General features: G+C 40.2%; 1 protein-coding gene and 1 pseudogene across 1 annotated transcript; both read left to right on the top strand.

Moving 5' to 3' along the window:
* The first annotated feature begins 7534 nt into the window (after positions 1 to 7534).
* On the top strand, positions 7535 to 8380 carry LOC148718148 (uncharacterized; annotated as a pseudogene).
* Positions 8381 to 11961: 3581 nt separating this feature from the next.
* On the top strand, positions 11962 to 14122 carry LOC148718147 (uncharacterized). The gene has a single exon (XM_088743752.1). It carries the CDS (start codon positions 11980 to 11982, stop codon positions 12952 to 12954), a length of 975 nt encoding a protein of 324 aa, XP_088599878.1. The 5' UTR covers positions 11962 to 11979; the 3' UTR covers positions 12955 to 14122.
* Positions 14123 to 20757: the final 6635 nt, after the last annotated feature.

Genomic DNA, 20757 nt, shown 5'->3' with positions numbered 1-20757 from the left:
AAAGGTCATCTAAAGCTGTTTTAAAATCGCTATCGGTGATCTTGGCCCACAACTTCTTATCTTTTAGAATAATAATATTTTCAATCGAAAAAAGCTGTTTACAGTAACCAAGCTTAAAAGCTCTCTTGAACAGCCTGTTTATGCGACTCAGATACTTATGATAATACGCGCAGCCCCATACTTCTACAGCATAATTATGTAAATATAGGTAGAATAAGACTGATAAAAAGAAGATGAAGATGATCCAGCGGCAGTCCATAGAATTTACAAACACGTAAGATGTACAGACGACTACTGGCTTTCTATATAATATTATCAAAATGTAAATCCCAGTTACACGGATCAGATTGAAAAGTCACACCTGACAACTTCAGACATGGTTTGCGCTCAACAGAAACAAGAGGAACAGGTAAAGACTTAGTGGATTTGCCTCTAAGAAGCATCTCCCACGATTTCTTGAAGTTTAGTTGCATACGGTTAGCAGATGTCCATGCGACGATCGATCGGACCTCCTCAGCTGCTGAATTGCCGTTGTTAGCCCCTGATTTTACTGGAATACATAGTGTTAAATCATCAGCATATTTCACAAGTAAATTCTGATTTGGTAGAATGGCCTTAATATCGTTGACCATAATAGAAAATAGTATAGGGCCTAAAACAGTCCCCTGAGGGACACCCCTATTGATATTTAAATAATCCGTAACAATGGCATCAACAACAACTCTTTGTTTCCTGTTCTGTAAAAAACTAATAATCCAATTGGTCACGTATGGATTTATGTCAAGTGTTTTCTACTTAGAGCTGAGGATATCATGAGGGACCGAATCAAAAGCTTTGCTGAAATCAAAAGAGAAACCTTTAACACAATCAAAACTCGACTCAAGCCATTTCAGCCAAGCATATTGACACTTAATTAGGGCCATAGTCGTGTTGTGGCCTTTGCGGTATGCGAACTGGTCGAAGCTAATGAAGTTATTCATATATTGAGATAATTCTTGTCTGTACACAAGACGTTCAAAAACCCTCATTATTACATTAGTGGGCGAAATAGGCCGCAACTGTGTGCAATTTTTAAAGTTGGGCTCTTTAGGCAAGGGAGTTATGTCGGCCAACTTCCAAAGATCAGGCACAAAGTGGTTTTCCAAAGAACAGTTGAAAATATGGGTAACAACAGGAGCGAGGTCGTACGCAAACTCTTTCCAAAACCAGTACGGGATTCAATCTGGACCAGAGGCAGTTCTTTTTACTTTCAGTAGACTCCTGGTAACACTGGAGACCGTTAAAACAGGCATCTCGCTTGATTCCGGGATAGTGACAATGTCAATGGGTTTATAAAAGGGATCAGTGTTAATGGAACAGAAAAAATTATTGATCTCGCTCGGGGAGATAATTGAGCTTACTTGCGAGCTGGTAGACTTCCTTCCTGTCAGGAAATTGACTGTTGACCACTAAGATTTGGATCGTGCACTATGTTTCTCCAAATTCCCTTTAACCGCCCGAACTTGATTATCTCTGATCAACTTGTTAATTTTCTCTTGAAGAGTTTGGATCTCAATCGAAACGGAATTTCCTGATATGTTACTTCGCCGAATCAATTCTCGCCGTTGGTCCAGTAGATGTTTGATTAGAGGGGAAAAGAACGGGGGTCCCTATTAGACACACGTACTGATATACCCGGAAAACACTCATCAAACATGGACTTAATCTTTGTACAAAAAAGATTAAGTTTTCCATTCACATCTCCGCATTGATAAACATTGTCCCAGTTATGAAACTTCAACAGTTTGTCCATATCCAGTTTATGATGATCACGAACATCTCTAAACATCACAGTTTTCCTTTCAGCATGGTCAGATCGAACTAGTCCTTGAGCGACCGATACTTTCCTCCAAAAATGTGGGACGTTAGTAATAAAAACATCCAAAATTTTGTTCTTTCTTGTCGTATTCACCATCTGGAATAAATTTAATTGTGTAAGAAAATCATTGCAATCTAGCTGATTGAGATCACCAAAAATTATAAGGTTCCTGTTAGGATTTCCAGTCAATAAACGATCACAACTATTTGTTAGATGTTCCAATAAATCATCAGGACAATATGGCGGATCTGGAGGATGATAAACAGCAGCCACATAAAAGCTTGAGTTGGGAGTTGTAATCTTAGCCCACAAGCATTCAAAGGCATTATAAAAAACGCTGTCTAATCGTTTCAATAACCAATCGCTCCTACAGACAATAGCAACACCACCGCCTGACCGGCCAATTCTATCCTTTCGCAAAATTGAGTAATCCTTCGGACAAACGAGATGAGATGGAAAATTTGGTCTAAGCCATGTCTCGGAGATGATGCAAATATCACAGTTGTTTGAGTGCAATTTCATATGCAAAGCAGAAGTAGCATCAACTTTAACAATAGATCTTGCATTGATGACCATACATTTGGGGATTATTCGGGGTAAAGAAGAAGAGTGAGTAGAAATGAAATGCAAATTTGTAGCCTTGGGTCGAAGTTGTGCGCGTTAGGTCGTTGATAAAAAACAGTGGTCGGTGACACGAACTGGAATCTTGTGATGTTGTTGACGAGATCTAAATCTAGAACTAACATCAGCTCTGCGTCCTTTAGCCCTATAAATTCCCAATGACTTTAAGCGATGAATAAGATAATAATCCAGTTTAACCTTAGGACGACAAGAGCGAAGTTGAAGTAAATTACGTCGACTGAAAGAAAATCTTGGTCTTGAAGTTTGAAATAAAGCAGTCGGCATGTAGTTAAAATTTTCCGGACCCGGGTTAATTTCAACATCCACTGCAATAGATAGGTCCTTGATGAAACCTCTTTCAGACAGAGCAGCAACCGTCCAACCATGCTTTGACCATTTGGTGATCGGTAACTTAGTTGAGCGTCTTGCAGCACCAAGGTCTTGACCGCAGCGAGAAGCAGAAAATAGCTTTCGACTGACGCTAAAAGGGCCTTTGAAGGTAGATGGAGGCGAACAGATTGAATTGTGCTTGTCAAGACACTGAACGAACAAGGTAACAAAGCACAAAAACTTAAAAAAACAACAACGACGACAGTAAGCGGCAGCCATCTTGGTGTCTTGGTGCACATACAGTGCGCCAAGATGCGCACTGTACGCCTAGGTGCGCCAAATCCTCGACTGTCACAGCATCTGCACAGTTTATTGATCAGTTACTCCTCGGCATGGACAACGGCACTGTTAAAGGGGCCGTCTTTTTAGATCTGACAAAGGCGTTCGACACCGTGAATCATTCCATCCTACTACTTAAAGTGTCTCGCTTTGGTGTGGATGATACTGCACAGAACTGGTTTGATTCTTTCCTTCCAACAGAAACCAAGTTACTTGCTGTGGCAGAGCTCAATCTGACCCAGACACAGTATCTGTCGGAGTTGCCCAAGGCTCAATCTTGGGCCCGCTATTGTTTATAATTTATGTGAATGAGTTACCAAACGTTCTTGAATCTTGTAGCATTACTTTGTACGCTGATGACACCGTTTTATATTTTTCCTCCAAACTTATTTCAGAAATCGAAACTAAGATGAACTCGGACCTCAGACAAGTATGTGACTGGTTGAAACTTAATCAACTTGCTCTTAACATCAAGAAGTCCCAATTTATGCTAATATGTAGTAACTCGAGACTACGTAGAATCGATTCCACTGTTATTTCAGCCGATGGAAAGCAACTTAAGGAAGCAGAGTGCTTTCCCTACTTAGGATTAATTATCAATCAGAATCTTACCTGGGAGGATCATATTGAGCACATGCGTAATAAGATAAACAAGAAGCTAGGCCTTTTGCGGCGCATCAAGTTGTGTCTCCCACTAAGTGCTAGGATAACTTTTGTTAATTATTTTGTTCTGCCCCTCTTTGACTACGGCGATATTATATGGGGAGACCGTGGCAACAATACACTTATGGCGGAGCTACAGATCCTTCACAACAAGGCTGCGCGAATCATTTTAGATCTTCCTCCTACTGCTTCCGCGAGCGATGCACTTTCAAAGCTCCATTGGAAACCTCTAGAAAGGCGGAGAGCGGAGCATCGTGCTATTTTATGTTTAAGGTAGTGAATAACCTTTTTATGCACGCTTTTCACTGCTCTTTTAACAGCAACTATCATAACTATAATACACGATCCAAGCGAAATATCGGCAAATCATTCGCACACAGAAGATGGGGGCACTGGATAATAACAAATTTTACAGCGGACGCTCGGAATGCCTTACCCTTTTCCCTATGAGATGTGCCCACCTTAAGCCAATTCAAGTGTGGTATCAAGAAAGCACTATTTTAATTAGTTTCGTTTTTCGCATGTTAATTTTCAAATGAATGTAGTTTTATCTTCATATTTTTCGATATGCATGTTTTCTTTTTATTTTTAGTAATTATATTTTATGTAGTTACCTTTAGAGGACCCCTCTGTAAATCACTTTTTTGTGAAGTTAGCATCCTCAATAAAGATTAACTATTATTATTATGTATCAGTCACAATAAAAAATTAATCTCATTTATTGACTTAGCCTTTATAAACTGAAGCGCATATGGATAAGAAGTTGAAGCGAACTTCAATTACAAAGTGAAGCGAGGACATTCCGAGTAGATTTTTCACGCCAACTGCGAGTAAAGAAAAACAAAATCCTTATGCGACGCCTAGTGAAAGCAATATCACCCCCTACCCCTACCCTTTCACCTCTGGCTTCCTTTAACGATTCTAGCCAAAAGTTAATTTTTGTTATCAAATCCAGATTATAACATAACCAAAGTAAAGCGCGCGCTCTGATTGGTCAATTTAGCGTTCCCCATTTGCCCATGGGTGTACGCTGCTGACGTGAGCAAATGCAAAGACTATTTTTCCGCGCGCGCTTGTTTTTTCTGGTCGCGTAAGATTTGTTAAATAAACGGGAACTCTTTAGCTACAATGTATCAATGTTTGATCAGCAGGGATTTGCTAAAGCAAAGGCATAGAAAAAACCAGGAAAGATTTATTACTCGACGTTTCGGGGTCATCGTGACTCCATTATCAAGAGACTAGTTTAAAAACATGCAAATAAGGAAAGGTACAAGAATAGCATAAATTAGACTGATTCCATCCGCGCCAAGGTGTTTGTTTAAGCCGTTCAGTCTAATTTATGCTATTCTTGTACCTTTCCTTATTTGCATGTTTTTAAACTAGTCTCTTGATAATGGAGTCACGATGACCCCGAAACGTCGAGTAATAAATCTTTCCTGGTTTTTTTGTATCAATGTTATGTTATAAAACAAATGGTAAACACCACAGCGTACACTATTGAGTTATGGATGCACTTGGGAGGTTTGCTAAGCACTCAAGAAGCTAGAGTCGCTCTCGGCTGTCGCCTCGAGCGACTCTTACGCTTCTTTCGTGCTTAGCAACCTCCCGCGTGCATCCATAACTCAATAGTGTACGCTGTGGTGTTTACCATTTGTTAATTTAATATGCTCTATTTCAGTGCAAGTGGAGTAAGGTGGCTGCTTTGGCGATTTATGACTCTATACGGTTTTTCAACACTTCCAAAGTTAACTCTTCTATCTTGAGTCATCTCCAAGCATTTTTGCTTTGTACATGTACTGCCAGAAAAAGGTCCAAGATGTACAACTGATTTTCCACAGTAATATTTTATTAGACTACGAGTAGTCCCTCTCTTTCGGCAAAGTGCGTGGGAGGTGCTCAAAAAGTAGGTTAGTAAGTTTTCGAGCGCCTCATTCATGGAGCTTGCGCGGCGCATCGGCGCCACTCCAAGAGCTCCCCGTAGCGCTCTAACAGTTTAAAGGATTAAAGGACAAGTTTCTCAATCCTCAGAGCACGGTCTTCCTCCTTTGCTTGAAGACAGTTTTATTTGTGGAAAGCGTTGTTGAAAGTTGTCTAGTTAATTTGCAGTTAATAACTAATATATAATAATATTTTACTGAAAATGTCTATTGTTGTCACTCAGTGGAGTGATACATCATTTTAGTTTTCAATAGGGGCTGCCAATGCAGTTTGATCAACTAAACCCCTTTTCTTTCCTCCATATTCCTTGTCCCGATAGCACTTCTCTTCTTTTCAAAGTATAGCACGGAAGTGGATCACCTTTTGGCAATCCATCAAGGACAAGTAACAGCTGGATTTGTGGTCCGAAAAGGAATATCATTCTAATTTTTAGCTAAAAAGTATTTGTCAAATAAGCGGGAACAAATTACTTTTAAGAAATGTGGTAAAAATGTCAATGGTAGACGAACATGTCACGGCCTTTAGCTTGGGTGTTGAGGGTTGTTGACGGCTCTAAGAAATTGTTCTTTCGGAAGATAAATGATACGGTAAAACTCTGAAACCAGCGAAAACAGAATCACTAACCTAAAGGTGTTCGAAAGAGAAATTCCTGGTGTAAACCTGTTTTAACCTGATACACTTAGTTATCTAAATAACTAAAATAATGTTTGTTAACGGAAATGTTTTCTAATGTAAGATTATTGTTCCCTGCTTCCACATAAAAAACCGAAATGCGTGAGCGATGTAATTTACATATATTAGTGATCTCACCTATTGCTATGGACATCCTTTGCTGGACGAAGGGCTAACGCTCGAAACTTCAGCTTTTGTAATCGTTACGGTGGCCAATTTACCATTTCAACTTTGTTGATATATCCAAATTAAACAACAACAAACATATGAAACATATGTGTGAACTGCGGTTATGAGACGTATATGAGAACGATCCTTCGCAGTAAAGCGATTGGTTAAGCGAGAGTATTCACTATTGCTCAAATAGTGCTTTACTGCGAAGGATCGTTCTCATATATATCCAAATTACTTTGCTCCGACAAAGGGCTAACGCTCGAAACGTCAGCTTTTGTAATCGTTACGGTGGCCAATTTACCATTTCAACTTTGTTGATATATCCAAATTACTTTGCTGGAATTGACGTTCTTGGGATGGACTTCCTTTGTTTCAAGATCGTCACCAACTGTATGTTTCGCAAATAGCTAGTTCATCTAAATTCTTGACAGAACTAGGAAGCGGAGTGTAATTTAATAAGATCGCCTCCGAACTGCATGGTGAAATTTCGTCCACTGAACTTCGCGGAGACTGATATCCTTTAGTCGAAACTCCTGCTGTTAGCAATAAATACTCTCGCTTAACCAGTAAAGATGACAACTGACTCGTTCTGGATCGCAGGTTGGTTTTTCACTTTCTGAAAACCCGTAAATTTAACATCTATGCTTCTATCAAGATTTATACTCGACAGTAATGGCTCAGAGCCGCAAGGGACGGATTTTCACTGGATTGTAGGCTGGTCACTCTTTCTTTAGCCCGTTAGGAAACACCTGGGTTATATTCATCATCGCGAAAAGAAGAAGATTACAAACAACACCCAATGAATGAAAAATCTGCGACTCAAGTTTTCACGACACATGAAGCATTTGAAGAGTACCTTGACCAGATAAGCCACAGGGTGTAAACTGGAGTAATGTAATATTTTTTGAAGTTATGTAAAAATTTATATGCAAATTCAATTGCCTGAACACATTACAGTTATTGCCCTTTTACGAATTAGATGATAAGGAATTCACCTTCGTTAATAATATCTGTTGTAGGCAACTTCCTGATCTAATAAAGTCCGATTTCTATAATCTGCTACCTAACCCGGATAAAAATGATGAAGCTGACTCCGATATGATTTTTATTAACCCTAATTCTGATTATTTTGGTTTATCTGAGGTTAACAATAAAGTACGTAATTGCTAAGGCAAAGGTATTTCCCTTTTTCACTGTAATATAAGAAGTCTAACAAAAAACTTAACCCTTTTAAATGATTTGCTATACTCATTAGACTCCAGGCCTGGCATAATAGCCATTACTGAAACCCGGTTGAGTCCAAATTCAATTTCCAATGTAGATCTATCTAATTATCACCTTTTTCGTACTGATTCACCCACTCTCGCGGGTGGTACAGCTCTTTATGTTAGCTAGTACCTCAAGGTTATTCCCAGACCAGATTTGAGAATTGATCTTCTATTAGTTGAATCATGCTGGGTTGAAATTGACACTTGTAATAGCAAGAAGAACATTATTGTTGGATGTGTTTGTAAACACCCATCTGTAAATGTAGAGGAATTTACACTGACATTTGAAGAACTTTTAACAGGAATGAAATTAAATAGGTATGATGCATACATCCTTGGAGACATGAATATAGATCTTTTGAAGTATAACACACACCAACAAACAGGCAGATATCTTGATATGCTTTACTCTCATGATCTTCTACCTGTCATAACTAAACTTACTAGAATCACTTATCATACTGCAACATTGATTGATCATATATATACCCTGAGTGTTGGTCCAGCCGGGGCTTGAACCCTCGACCTCCCGCACAACAGTCCGGCGCTCTACCAATTGAGCTAACCAGGAGGAACTTGATAAAAAATTCAGAAAAAGGTAAAGTACCGCTAATGTTGCTAAAACATGTTCTAGAGTCACTATATTTTGATGTAAAATAAAAAAAAAAAAGTGTCATAGGGACTTCAAGCGTTTGAAACAGAAATTCCTGGCGTAAACCTGTTTTAACCTAATACACTGAGTTATACTCGAAATGACAAAAACAATGTTTGTAAACGGACATGTTTTCTAATGCAAGATTATTGTCACCTGTTTCAGTATAAAAAACTGAAATGCCTGAAAGGTGTAAATTACATTGGTGATCTCACTTATTGCTATGGACCTCCTTGGGGAGGGACTTCATTTGTTTTAAGATCGTCATCAACTGTAGGTTTCGCAAATAACTAGTTCATTTAAATTCTTTACGGAATCAGATAGCCTCCGAACTGCATGGTGAAAATTCGCCCACTGAACTTCGCATAGACTGATATCCTTCAGTCAAAGCTCCTGTAGTTAAAAGTAAATTCTCCCAATCGAATCTAGTCACTCTTGTTTAACCAGTAGAGATGCCTATTGACTGGTTCTGGATCGTAGATTGGGTTTTCACTTTCTGAAAACCCGTTAATTTAACATCTATGCTTCCATCACGATTTATATTTGACAGTAAATTTACATTTTCATATCCAGGTTCAGCCTCATAGCCAGCAAGGGATGGATTTTGACTGGATTGTGGGTTGGTTTTTCACTTTCTTTAGCCTGTTGGGAAACAACTGGGTTATTTTCATTATAGCGAAAAGAAGAAGATTACAAACAACAGCCAACTGGTTCATCCTCTCTTTGGCGGTAGCCGACCTGGGTGTCACTTGTGGATATTTTCCGGCGTCCATGATCTGTAATGTGCTGGTCAGGGACAGATGTTACAACGGCGTTCACCGAAAAGCCACTTTCTTCTTCATACAAGCTTCTGCCTTCTGCCTCACCGCCATGGTTGCTGTAGTCATTATCATTGCGACCTGCTGAACAATTCCATTTCTTCCAATAATTTGTGAACTCATCACTTATCTTACCGAAAGCGAACTATCCGTCGCAAGAACGGCTATTGTTGACTCCATTTCCATCGTGCTCTTCTTAGTGTTAACAACAATACTTCTTTTCGCGGCTCATTTTCATATCCCACTAATTGCTTGTAATGAAGGGAGAGAATATAAAGACAAGCACTGTTACCAACCTCACTGTGGATGCTTTTAATCCCACATTTCTAACCTCCATTAATATTAGTCTGACAGAGTTTGCTGCTACGTTAAATCGAACTTTACCAGATGCATTTGAATTTAACCAAAATGGTAGTACTCGGATGATGAGTGAAGACGAAGCGCGAAATAACTTAACGAATTCTACTCTCAAATAATAATTCAAAGGTCTGCACTTGCCTGTACGCTTACCAAAGAAGAAGTTAAGAGGGAGTCCATGTATAAAAGCTACACCTTATCGACTGAAAAGCACTTTAAAACCTAATGTCTTCCTTGTCACAAAACGTGAGAAATACGTCCGCGTCTTATCAAGCACCGGGAGAACAGAAATGATCATTGCAATTTGTGTGGGAATTCCACTTCTTTTTAACGGGTTTTATCTCAGCAAAGGTTCCATTAAAGAATCATCTGCAGTCGGCGTCATTTTCACAATACTCTCTGTTTACAACCTCGGGCACGTGCGGTATTCAAGACCTTGGGCACAGTTTTTTCCAATTCGGACCTCCCGGCTGGTGAATAACATATATAGATATAATGATCAAAGAAATAAGATAAATGGAAATCGCTGTGAAGGAGCTCTCAATATCCTGACAAGCATTAACAACTGCTGCCACAGTAAAGAATGGACTGGTGACTCAACAGTGTGGTAAATCATTCTAGTTTTGCACGTAGGCTGCAAAAGAATGCATGATTAACCAATAAACTTTTATCGTCCATATTCCTGGCATCGTATATCTACAAAATACAGCGGGAGTAGATGTTTTTACAGCTTCTGCGTTTAAAAGTACACATGGCAAGTTTACCATATGTTCAGAGTAATCGGTGAATTAAGAATGGCCGAGATATTGGGCTGCCGTATCTGTTTACCTTTAACACTAGCCATAGCGAAAAAGGAATTGTCTTCTAATGAAATCCTGTGATCAAATAAACTTTATCGAGCCTGTATGCCCAAAATGTCAAAGATGCTTCAATTAGGTCTAGTGAAAGTTGTTTAATTTGCAAATGATATCGTTTTTTCTCTTAGCGACTTTACCGAAATTTCTACTGTTGTCATTCAGTAGAGTGGTAAATCGTTTTAGTTTTCAATCGAGGTTGCCAATGCAGTTTGATCGCCCAAAACTCATTTCATTCTTCCATATTCCTCGTCAAAATGGCATTGCTCTTCTTATCGAAGTATAACGTGGAAGTGGATCACCTTTTAGCAATCCATCAAGGACAAGAAACAGGTGGACTGGTGTCCTGAACTTGAATATTATGCTAATTTTCAGCTACAAAGTATTAAAAAAATGAGTGGGAACAAATAAGTTTTAAGAAATGAAATAAAAATGTCAGTGGCAGAGGAATATGTCACGGCTTTTGATCTTAGGTGTTGAGGGTTGTTGACGGCTCTCAGAAATTGCCCTTTCGGCAGATAGATGATACGGTAAAACTCTGAAACCAGCGAAAAGAGAATCACTAAAGTGTTAGCATCAGAAATTCCTACTTAATGCACTTAGTCCTACAAATAACTAAAACAATTTTTATAAACGGGAATGTTTTCTGATGTAAGATTATTGTCACCTGTTTCAGCAGAAAAAACTGAAATGTGAGAATGATGTAAATCATATTAGTGGACCCCCTTTGTTGGAATTGACGTTCTTGGGAGGGACTTCATTTGTTACAAGATGGTCATCAACTGTCATGACGAGCTTTGAACCACTTAATCCTTTTATGCAAATGAGCTAAGGTAAGCTTCAATCTCGCACAAAGCTCATCTGCATAGTAACTGGATACTTCTGACTGACACAGACGACCTGCGCACTCCAGGCAGCCTTCCTGTAAGGTGTCATAATCCTGACATCGATGTGACAGATAATCGCTTTTGCAGTGTTTTCTTTGCCGGTTATACTTGTCATCAAGTTTCATTAAGACGGCTCTCGTGTTTCTGGAGAACAGTGAAGTTTTCGTAAATTGTGAGATCGGATGGAAGAGCACGTGTTCAACTATTTCACTCTTCTTTCTTGGGAATTCATTTATAAAATGTGGGCGGACCCTGGAGCATCCAATAAGCTGGAAATAACAAATAAACGGGAAGTAAAATCGCGAAAAAATACCCCCGGGGAGAAACGAGAACAAAATAGAGAGTGGAGAAAGCGAAAGCGACAGCAGAAGAAGGCGCGTAACCTGGATCTGCTCGCTAATGCTGAAGTTCTGCCGGACATCAATGATGGACCAAATGTGGCCGAGACGAACTTGATAGATAAGACATCGATTTCTCCAAATCTGGTTACAGAACAGGTAGGCAACGAAAGCGGACTTATCAAGCTTGAGGCTAATTCGAAAAAGGAAATGTTGAGTAATGCGAAGCGACCACGATTAACAAACCTCTTGGATGTAGATTGTTCAAGATCAGCAACAATGCTTCGGATGGCACTTGAGGACGACGCAAAACGCAAGCCGACTCAACATTCAAGGCCGATATTAGCACAGACAACGTTTCAACGCATTGTTAGTCAGAAAAATATCCATTTGAAGAGTATGTCTGATAAAGAATTCAACTGCAACTTTAAAGAATTGATTCCGGAACATTTGGAATATCTAACCCAACATTCTATTGACAGTGGAAGTTTTGGCCAATGCTTCAAAGCAAGTTACCGCGGGATCGCCGTTATTGTGGAGCAAATGACACACAATGACAACGCCGAAGAACAGTACAGGGCAAAGAGAAACCTTCTTCATGAAGCAGGGGTTATAACTGCGTTGGGGGATCATGCTAGTCTCCCAATGTTGTTTGGAGTAGTTACAAAGAGCGTGCCCTTATGCCTTGTTCTACAGTTCCATGGCGTCAACCAAGAAAGCACTACTCTTCATCAGGCAGCAAGCAAAAACCTACTTAAACCAACAGATTGCATTTCACTGTTTATGGAGATAGCTTCCACCTTGAGCTATGTTCATTTAAAAGGCTACCTGCACAATGACGTTAAGGCTAACAATGTGGTATTGGAAAGAAAGTCCGACTCTGCGAAATATGACCCGATTCTTATCGATTTCGGTAAAAGCACCAAGTTGGGGTTGACATCCTCAAAACGAAGTTCGTCCTACTGTTCAAGAAAGACCTATTTAGCACCAGAAGTCCAAAAAGAAAAACGTTACAGCATTGCAAGTGACATTTACTCATTAGGAAGAATGCTGAAGGCTGTGTCGTGTTTAATAGGTTTTTATGACAATGTGCGGGTGCTTGTGAAAAAAGCCACTGACGAAAACCCCGGTGATAGGCCTACTGTTGAAGAATTTTTGCAACAAATCTCTACAATTATAGCATAGGTATTTCGCTAGTTCTTTTTCCCATCTCGTTTCCATGTTCCCACCAATAACGTAGCTACATTTTCTGCCTTTAAAAGCACACACAACCCACAATTCCTCTATTCGCTCCGACGAAGGGCTAACGCTCGAAACGTCCGCTTTTGTAATCGTTACGGTGGCCAATTTACCATTTAAACTTTGTTGATATATCCAAACTTTTTCCCATGCCATGCGTTCTTGTAAATCGACCCCAACAATTCATTAAAGAGAAACACAAAGAATATTTCATTTTTTTTCTTTCTTTCTTTTTGGAATCTCAACTCAAATGGCATTAAACAAAAATGCTGGATTGTACTGCACTTTTGGGTGTGCCACCTTAAAGTACAGCCTACTGAATAACATCATCGAAAGAGTGTAAAAATAAAAAAATGCTGGGTTATACTGCACTTCTGGGTGTGCCACCTTAAAGTACAGCCTACTGACTAAGATTATCGAAAGAGTGTAAAAATACAAAAATGCTGGGTTATACCGCACTTTTGGGTGTGCCACCTTAAAAGTACAGCCTACTGATTAAGATCATCGAAAGAGTGTAAAAATACAAAAATGCTGGGTTATACTGCACTTCTGGGTGTGCCACCTTAAAGTACAGCCTTCTGACTAAGATTATCGAAAGAGTGTAAAAATACAAAAATGCTGGGTTATACCGCACTTTTGGGTGTGCCACCTTAAAGTACAGTCTACTGAATAAGATCATCGAGAGAATAAAAATTCAAAAACGCTGGGTTATACCGCACTTTTGGGTGTGTCACCTTAAAGTACAGCCTTCTCAATAAGATCATTGAAAGAACTCTCACAAGAAAGAAACTTTAAGTTCATGGATCTCCTAAGAAAGGTAACTAGTGCATAGTGTGAAATTGAAAAGGAAGCAAGTACTTACAAATGGTGTCCTTTTTGATACCGCTCTCTTACAAAACATCTGGGCGCTGCACAATATGTTTCTTTATATCCTTTATCTTTTGCTGATAAGCCGCATCCACAATTCAACTAAATTAAGCCACGTTTTGAAATGCTTAAAAGCTGTTTGAAGGAGTTATTCGCATACTGACATGCTTGATCAATCTATAACATATTTAGCTAATTAATACACGTGGTTTAACTTTGGAAAGCAAGTTTTCATAGCCAATAGGAAAGCAACTTAAAAAGGTGTTGATGGAGCTTGCATCTGTAGCTTCGTTACAGTTTGACTTCGAAAAGCTACCAGGTTTCGTGCCATAAATGCGAAAAACCTTTTAACACAAGCTTCGCTCTGAAACAGCACTTGGTTAAGGCGCATTCAATTACAACTTTACCGAAGAGAATAAGCTTTGTGGGTGAAGGAATCGAAGCGCCACTTCCAAAACCACAAAGAATAAGCAAGAGGGCCGGAACGTATCACTTATAAGACATGGAGAGAAAGTGTGCAGAAAGGAATAAAAAATGCTCACCACCCAAGAGCTCGAGGTAATTTTGAATAGCAAAAGTCTATATATGATCTGTTTCACATCTATGTGTCAGCGTCGCACGTAGTCTTGCTGTATTTTGAGGAGCTTGAGGTTGCCATTGACGTTACTTTGTTCTTTAACATACAGCAAAATGGCATATAACAGGAAATGAATTTCGTTCCAGCTGAGTTCTTCAGACAGTTTCTGGCCGATCTGGGCAAGCCAACAGTATACTCTGTCAAAGACACCAGTCACTGGAGAGCTCCAATATTCCATACAAGTACGAGACGGATTTCTTTCAAGATTTTTGAAATGAAAGCAATTCGATCTGCGTTACCGGAAATACAGATAGCACAGGCCTGGTGCGGTAACAGAACCATAAGCGAAGCTGATGAAAATGAGTTAGAAGACATCAAAACGGCCGAGGACGCCATTCATGCAGCTGTTAAACGTGCCAGAACGACCAGAAGGCGTGTATCGTGTAGAAGCCAGTTAAACGTCAGTAGTCCGTCAAGAGAGTTTGAAGTGATCTGGTGGCCGGACATGTACGAGACAAGTGGCTACGGCAAAATTTCATTGCGGTATTACGTTGGAAAAGTATTTCACTCGTGAACCACTAAACAGAGAATCCCCTCTGAAAATTTCGTCGTTATCTTCACATGCTGAACCACAACTTCGGCGTAAAGTTGATTTTACAAAGAACGACTTAGCCGTGTCACTTAGCGCGGACAATTCTTAACAAGGACATTCACGTAGTCCTTTATCCTGGCAAAAAATTCAGATGAAACGAGCCTTTCGCTAATTTCTCGCTGCCGCAAAAGACCGACAAAAAGTCCAAATGAACTGACAACGTACACTTTGCCTGGATGTCTTTGAAGAGTCTCCCCTTTCTCTGGGACCCACTCATTGAACGGCCTCTTCCCGCCATTGCTGCTCATGACACTCAATTCCCGCTTTGATACGGAGGATAGTTCTCCTGGAAAACGGCTGAAAAAGATATTCTGAGCAAAGAATCGTGGAATAATTCCACATGATTCCTTTGTGATCGCATACCAGTTCTTCTGATGATCGAGGCAGGGCGCAAACACTTGAATAACTGGCCACGAGTGAATGACTAGCCGAGGAGCGGAAGATTTTCCCTCCATCGCGTTTCGGCGCCAATGCAGTACTAAGTTCACTTGAATTTCAAATTTGCCTCTCACTTCTAATATTAACTATTCGTGGGTAATTATAAATCTAATTTTCTCGTTTTGTACATTTGTACTTGTGTTGTGGTCAATAGAACGGCACCTTGCGTCATAGGCATGGTTGTGTGACAAGCGTGACTACCCAATAATCTTCGTTGTTTCGTGTTTCGACTAAGGCTCGGTGCAGACGCCGAACCTAATTCCTTTAATTGAGTACATGAAAAGATCGGCGTCTGAATCAATTTAGAACGCCTTTGGAACGGTTTTAATTCAGACGCCGTTCTTTTCATGTGCCGATCCTAACACAAACATTATTTTAGTGTATTTGCAAGCAGTTTGAGTGGTTTTACTGGAAAGTCCAAACAGAACGGTGTCTGAATCAACAGGAGTACTTCTGTTAATTTAAGTCGGTCCAAATTCGAATTGAGTACGGCTCATGAATAGTTCGGCGTCTGAACCAGGCCTACATGGTCCTCTCCTGATCGTTTACGACATGGACAATTTGCTGTGTGCACCGCCTGTTACGTGCCACAGAACGTGAACTTTGTGTAGATTGCAATGATAGCGTTCTACAGCAGCAAAGGAGAGAGGTGGACGCCTCTAAATGGCTGCTGAAAAATTTAAGTGTTGTGGTATAATCCTCGATACTGCTTCACTGGCTCACGCGGGCAAACTTCACGGACAACGCTCCAAAATATAAAATACTTCTCGTTACTTGTTTTGTTTTGTTTTGTTTTTTTTTTTGAAGCACCGAGACGGATGGCGGCAAGCTCAATTTTTACTCTCTTTCAGCATTTGGTTCGCATCGATTTAAAAACATCTCGGTACTTACGGGTGATATCATCATCCCCCAGCCTAATAAAGAAACTTTCAAGGGCGCATAGTGAGGTGTTCAAAGGGTAGATTTCCAGTAAGAGCGATGTTCCAGCTGAAGTTAAACTTTGTTTAATACTGACGAGAAAAACACCGTTGGGAACATTTTTTAATAATTTTTTTGTTTATTTATTTATTTTTTTCATTATTTTACTTCGTTTGAGTTTTTGCTGGGGTGGGAAAATACAATGCTCGCTTCCGAAGTCCGCAGATGTTGTAAAGTATCCCATTTCAAGAGCTGCTGTGGTTTCCTGGAACGGAGTTTGACTAATGGTCGTGGGTCGTGAGTCGTGGGTACAAGTCGTGGGTCGTGGGTGTGGGTGTGGGTGTGGGTGTGGGTAAGAGTCGTGGGTGTGGTTAATACTTAATAATAAAAACAACCATTTAAAATATTAAATATAATAATACATAAATTTATACAACCCTGTCATTCATTAATTTAACTGTTCTTTCTTCTAGTTATTTTATTTTGTTTATTCAATTTACCCTACTTTACGTCTATTTTTATCTGTTATCTCACTGTCAATGACATTAGTTTCAGTTTCGCGACGGGAAGAGAGATAAATCTTGTAATTACATTAAATTAGTTTCAGAACACGATAATTCCGGATCTGTCACCAGCGCGATCGCCGACGAGCGCCTATTGGTCGGCTACTCTGGGATTTGATTTTTCCCTTTTTCTGCTTTTTAGGGTTGTTGTCAAGGGAAATCCACAGGACATTCTTTTGTTCTCATGCGGTTTTCAAGCCCCAGACGATAAAACTTTCCCGAGGTAATTTACTTAGGGAAAAATCGGTCACACTTGCAAATTTGAGTTTCCCTAGGACAAAACCCTGTAGTGTGACAACAGCTGATATCGCGTTTACGATCCTCCACTGTCGAGTTACCAGTCTGGCAGAGGTTATGTGTGTGCATTTTGAGTCAGTCGACTTGTGCACAATCAGTTTTCCTTTGTGTATACAGTGCGTAATTACCAGATTTATCAATCATTCTTTTGTCATTGATGTTGTCAGACGAGATCTCGGAATTTCTGTTCTTTGGCCCTGACTTTAGCCGCAAATATAGAATTCACGAGCGCTGTCGCAATTTTAACGTTATAGTACTTCTACTATATGAAATCATTTTTGGTACAATCGTACAAAGCAACTCAGGTGTCTCGTTAACACAGACCTCGAAAACGCAGAACGCAGACCGCAGACCGCAGACCGCAGACCGCAGACCGCAGACCGCAGACCGCAGACCGCAGACCGCAGACCGCAGACCGCAGACCGCAGACCGCAGACCGCAGACCGCAGACCGCAGACCGCAGACCGCAGACCGCAGACCGCAGACCGCAGACCGCAGACCGCACAGCTCGAAAAACGTGTATACAGTGTGTAATTACAAGATTTATCTCTCTTCCCTTTCTTATCAAACGAGACCTCGGAATGCGTCGCGAAACTGAAACTAATTTCATTGACAGTGAGATAACAGATAAAAATAGACGTAAAGTAGGGTAAATTGAATAAACAAAATAAAATAACTAGAAGAAAGAACAGTTAAATTAATGAATGACAGGGTTGTATAAATTTATGTATTATTATATTTAATATTTTAAATGGTTGTTTTTATTATTAAGTATTAACCACACCCACGACTCTTACCCCCACCCACACCCACACCCACACCCACACCCACGACCCACGACTTGTACCCACGACCCACGACTTGTACCCACGACCCACGACCCACGACCATTAGTCAAACTCCCTGGAACGTGCTAATTGATATTTTGTATGTTAAAAGTGTTAATTGATTTCATCCAGCAAAAGTCAATACAGCCACAAGCATAACTGACAGGAGTTAACGCCTCGGGTACACGGTGGGGGGCCAAATTCTTTTGGTGTCCAAAGCTCGTCGTGGTTACGCATATAACTAGTTCGTTAAAATTCACGACGGAAACAGAAAGGAGAGTGTAATTTAAAAAGATAGCCTCCGAACTGCGTTGTGAAAATTCGTCTACTGAACTACGCATAGACTGATATCCTTTCGTCGAAGCTCATGTAGCTAACAGTCAATGATCCCCATCGAATCTAGTTACACTCGCTTAACCAGTAGAGATGAAAATTGACTGGTTCTGGATCGTAGGTTGGTTTTTCACTTTCTTTGGTCTGGTGGGAAACATGTGGGTTATTTTCATCATCGCGAGAAGGAGAAGGTTACAAACAACAACAAACTGGTTCATCCTTTCCTTGGCGGTAGCCGATTTGAGTGTTACTTGTGGATATTTTCCGGCGTCCATGATCTGCAATGTGCTGGTAGATACCTGCAACAACGACGTTCGCCTAATAATCGCCGCCTTCTTCACAAGAGCTTCTGCCTTTTGCCTGACAGCGATGGTTGCTGAACGCTATATCGCTATCGGCCATTCCCTAAAATACATCCGTTTCTTGACGACGCGAAACGTACTCATCATCATTGCGATGTGTTGGACAGTTCCATTTCTTCTCATAATTTATGACCTAAAGATCTATCATGCCAGAAGCGAACTATCTGTCGCAGAGAAGGCTGTATTTAGTTCCTTTTACATTATGTTCGTCAAAGTGTTACCAACAGTACTTCTTTTCGCAGCAAATTTTCATATCCTATTAATTGCTGGCAAACGCTCTCGCGAGATGAAAGTTCTTTTGAAACAAGTTCGATTTAACGTAGCAGCAAACTCTGTGGAGCTCAAGGAAGTTAGAAATGCGGGATTAAAAGAATCAACAGTGAGGCTGGTAACAGTACTAGTTTTTATATTCATAGCATGTTACGGAATAGTTATCCATTGGAAAATCTGCCTTTATTTCAGTCTCTGTGATGTGTCTAAGGATGAAATAGTGGCATATTAGTTCCTACTTTTGGCCAATTCTACGTTAAACCCCTTTTTGTACGCATTTTTTAAAGAGGATATCAAAAGAGAATCAAAGGTTTTCCTTTGCCACAGGAGGAAACTGAAACTACGTCCCTTCCAGGTTCATTCGTAGTAGTGAGCCAAGGAAGGTCTGCACTTGTGTGTTCGCTTACCAAAGAGGAAGTTAAGAGGGAGTGTCAGTATAAAGCTACACTTTTACGACTGAAAAACGCGGCGCTTAAACCTAATGTATTCCACGTCACAAAGCGTAAGTAATACGTCCGTGTCTCATCGACCATCAAGAGATCGTTACTGATTATTGCAATCTGTTGGGGAATTTCACTTTTTTCTCAGCAAAGGTTCCATTAAAGGAACATCTGTAGTCGGTATCACTTTTACGATACTCTCTTTTTACGGCGCGCGCGGTATCTAAGACGTCGAGCACAGTTTCTTCCAATACAGACCTACCAGCTGGTGAACAACGTATCTACAGAAATGATAAAAAAAGATAATAATTTATGGAAATCGCCACTGTAAAAGAATTCTCAATGTTCTAAAAAGCACTAACAAGTGCTGCCACGGTAAAGAATGAAGTAGTGAGCCTCACTTTGCCTCCTTGGTGACGCATGAGGGTCCATGACGTCATTTTCATTTTTGCGAAGCGCTATTTCAAATTTGTCAAAGAAGTAAAATTGATTTTTGAACTTTGATAAAATAAATACACTGAGGGTGTATTTATCAAGCCGAGTGTCGCATATTTGTGCGTTTCTATTCTACACTGTTCTTCTGTTCAACGTTTTGTTGAATAAATATATCTTATTAACCAAGCGCAAGGGCCGTACTGGGAGAATATCGGCCCGAGGTCTTGACAGTACGGACCGAGCGCAGCGAGGTCCGTACAAAAAAGACTGAGGGCCGATATTCTCCCAGTACGGTCCCGAGCAAGCTTGGTTAATAAGAGATTTATTATACGACTGAAGTTCAAAGGGACACAAGTGCGGTATCATTAGGGACCATTCGGGACAGTGCCCGGTCCAATACTTAGAGAATATTGGACCGGCAATAGAGCATTTTGATTGGTTGATTTTAGTTATTGTCCCTCTGACTGCCCGAGTCGTGTAATAAAAATCGTTGCCAGCACTATTTGGAGTTTGGCTTCTGTCAGATACGAAGGCAACTTTTATGCCAACAGCTGCATACATTTGTTAGATCATTAAGACATGCCTTTATTAGCTGTCAAAAATGTGCCTTCAGTGTTTGATAAAGCAAGAGATATGTCAATACGGTAAAGTGGAAGTTATTTCATTTGAAAATAACGTCGCTTTTCACCCTGGCGAATCATTCTAGTTTTGCACGTGGGCTGTGAATGCAGTTTAATTAGCTAATAAACTCTTCTTTTCCATATTCCTTG

The sequence above is a fragment of the Stylophora pistillata genome, chromosome 13 (assembly GCF_964205215.1).
Source record: "Stylophora pistillata chromosome 13, jaStyPist1.2, whole genome shotgun sequence".
NCBI lineage: Eukaryota > Metazoa > Cnidaria > Anthozoa > Scleractinia > Pocilloporidae > Stylophora > Stylophora pistillata.
This window is presented reverse-complemented; position numbering and strand designations above follow the sequence as displayed.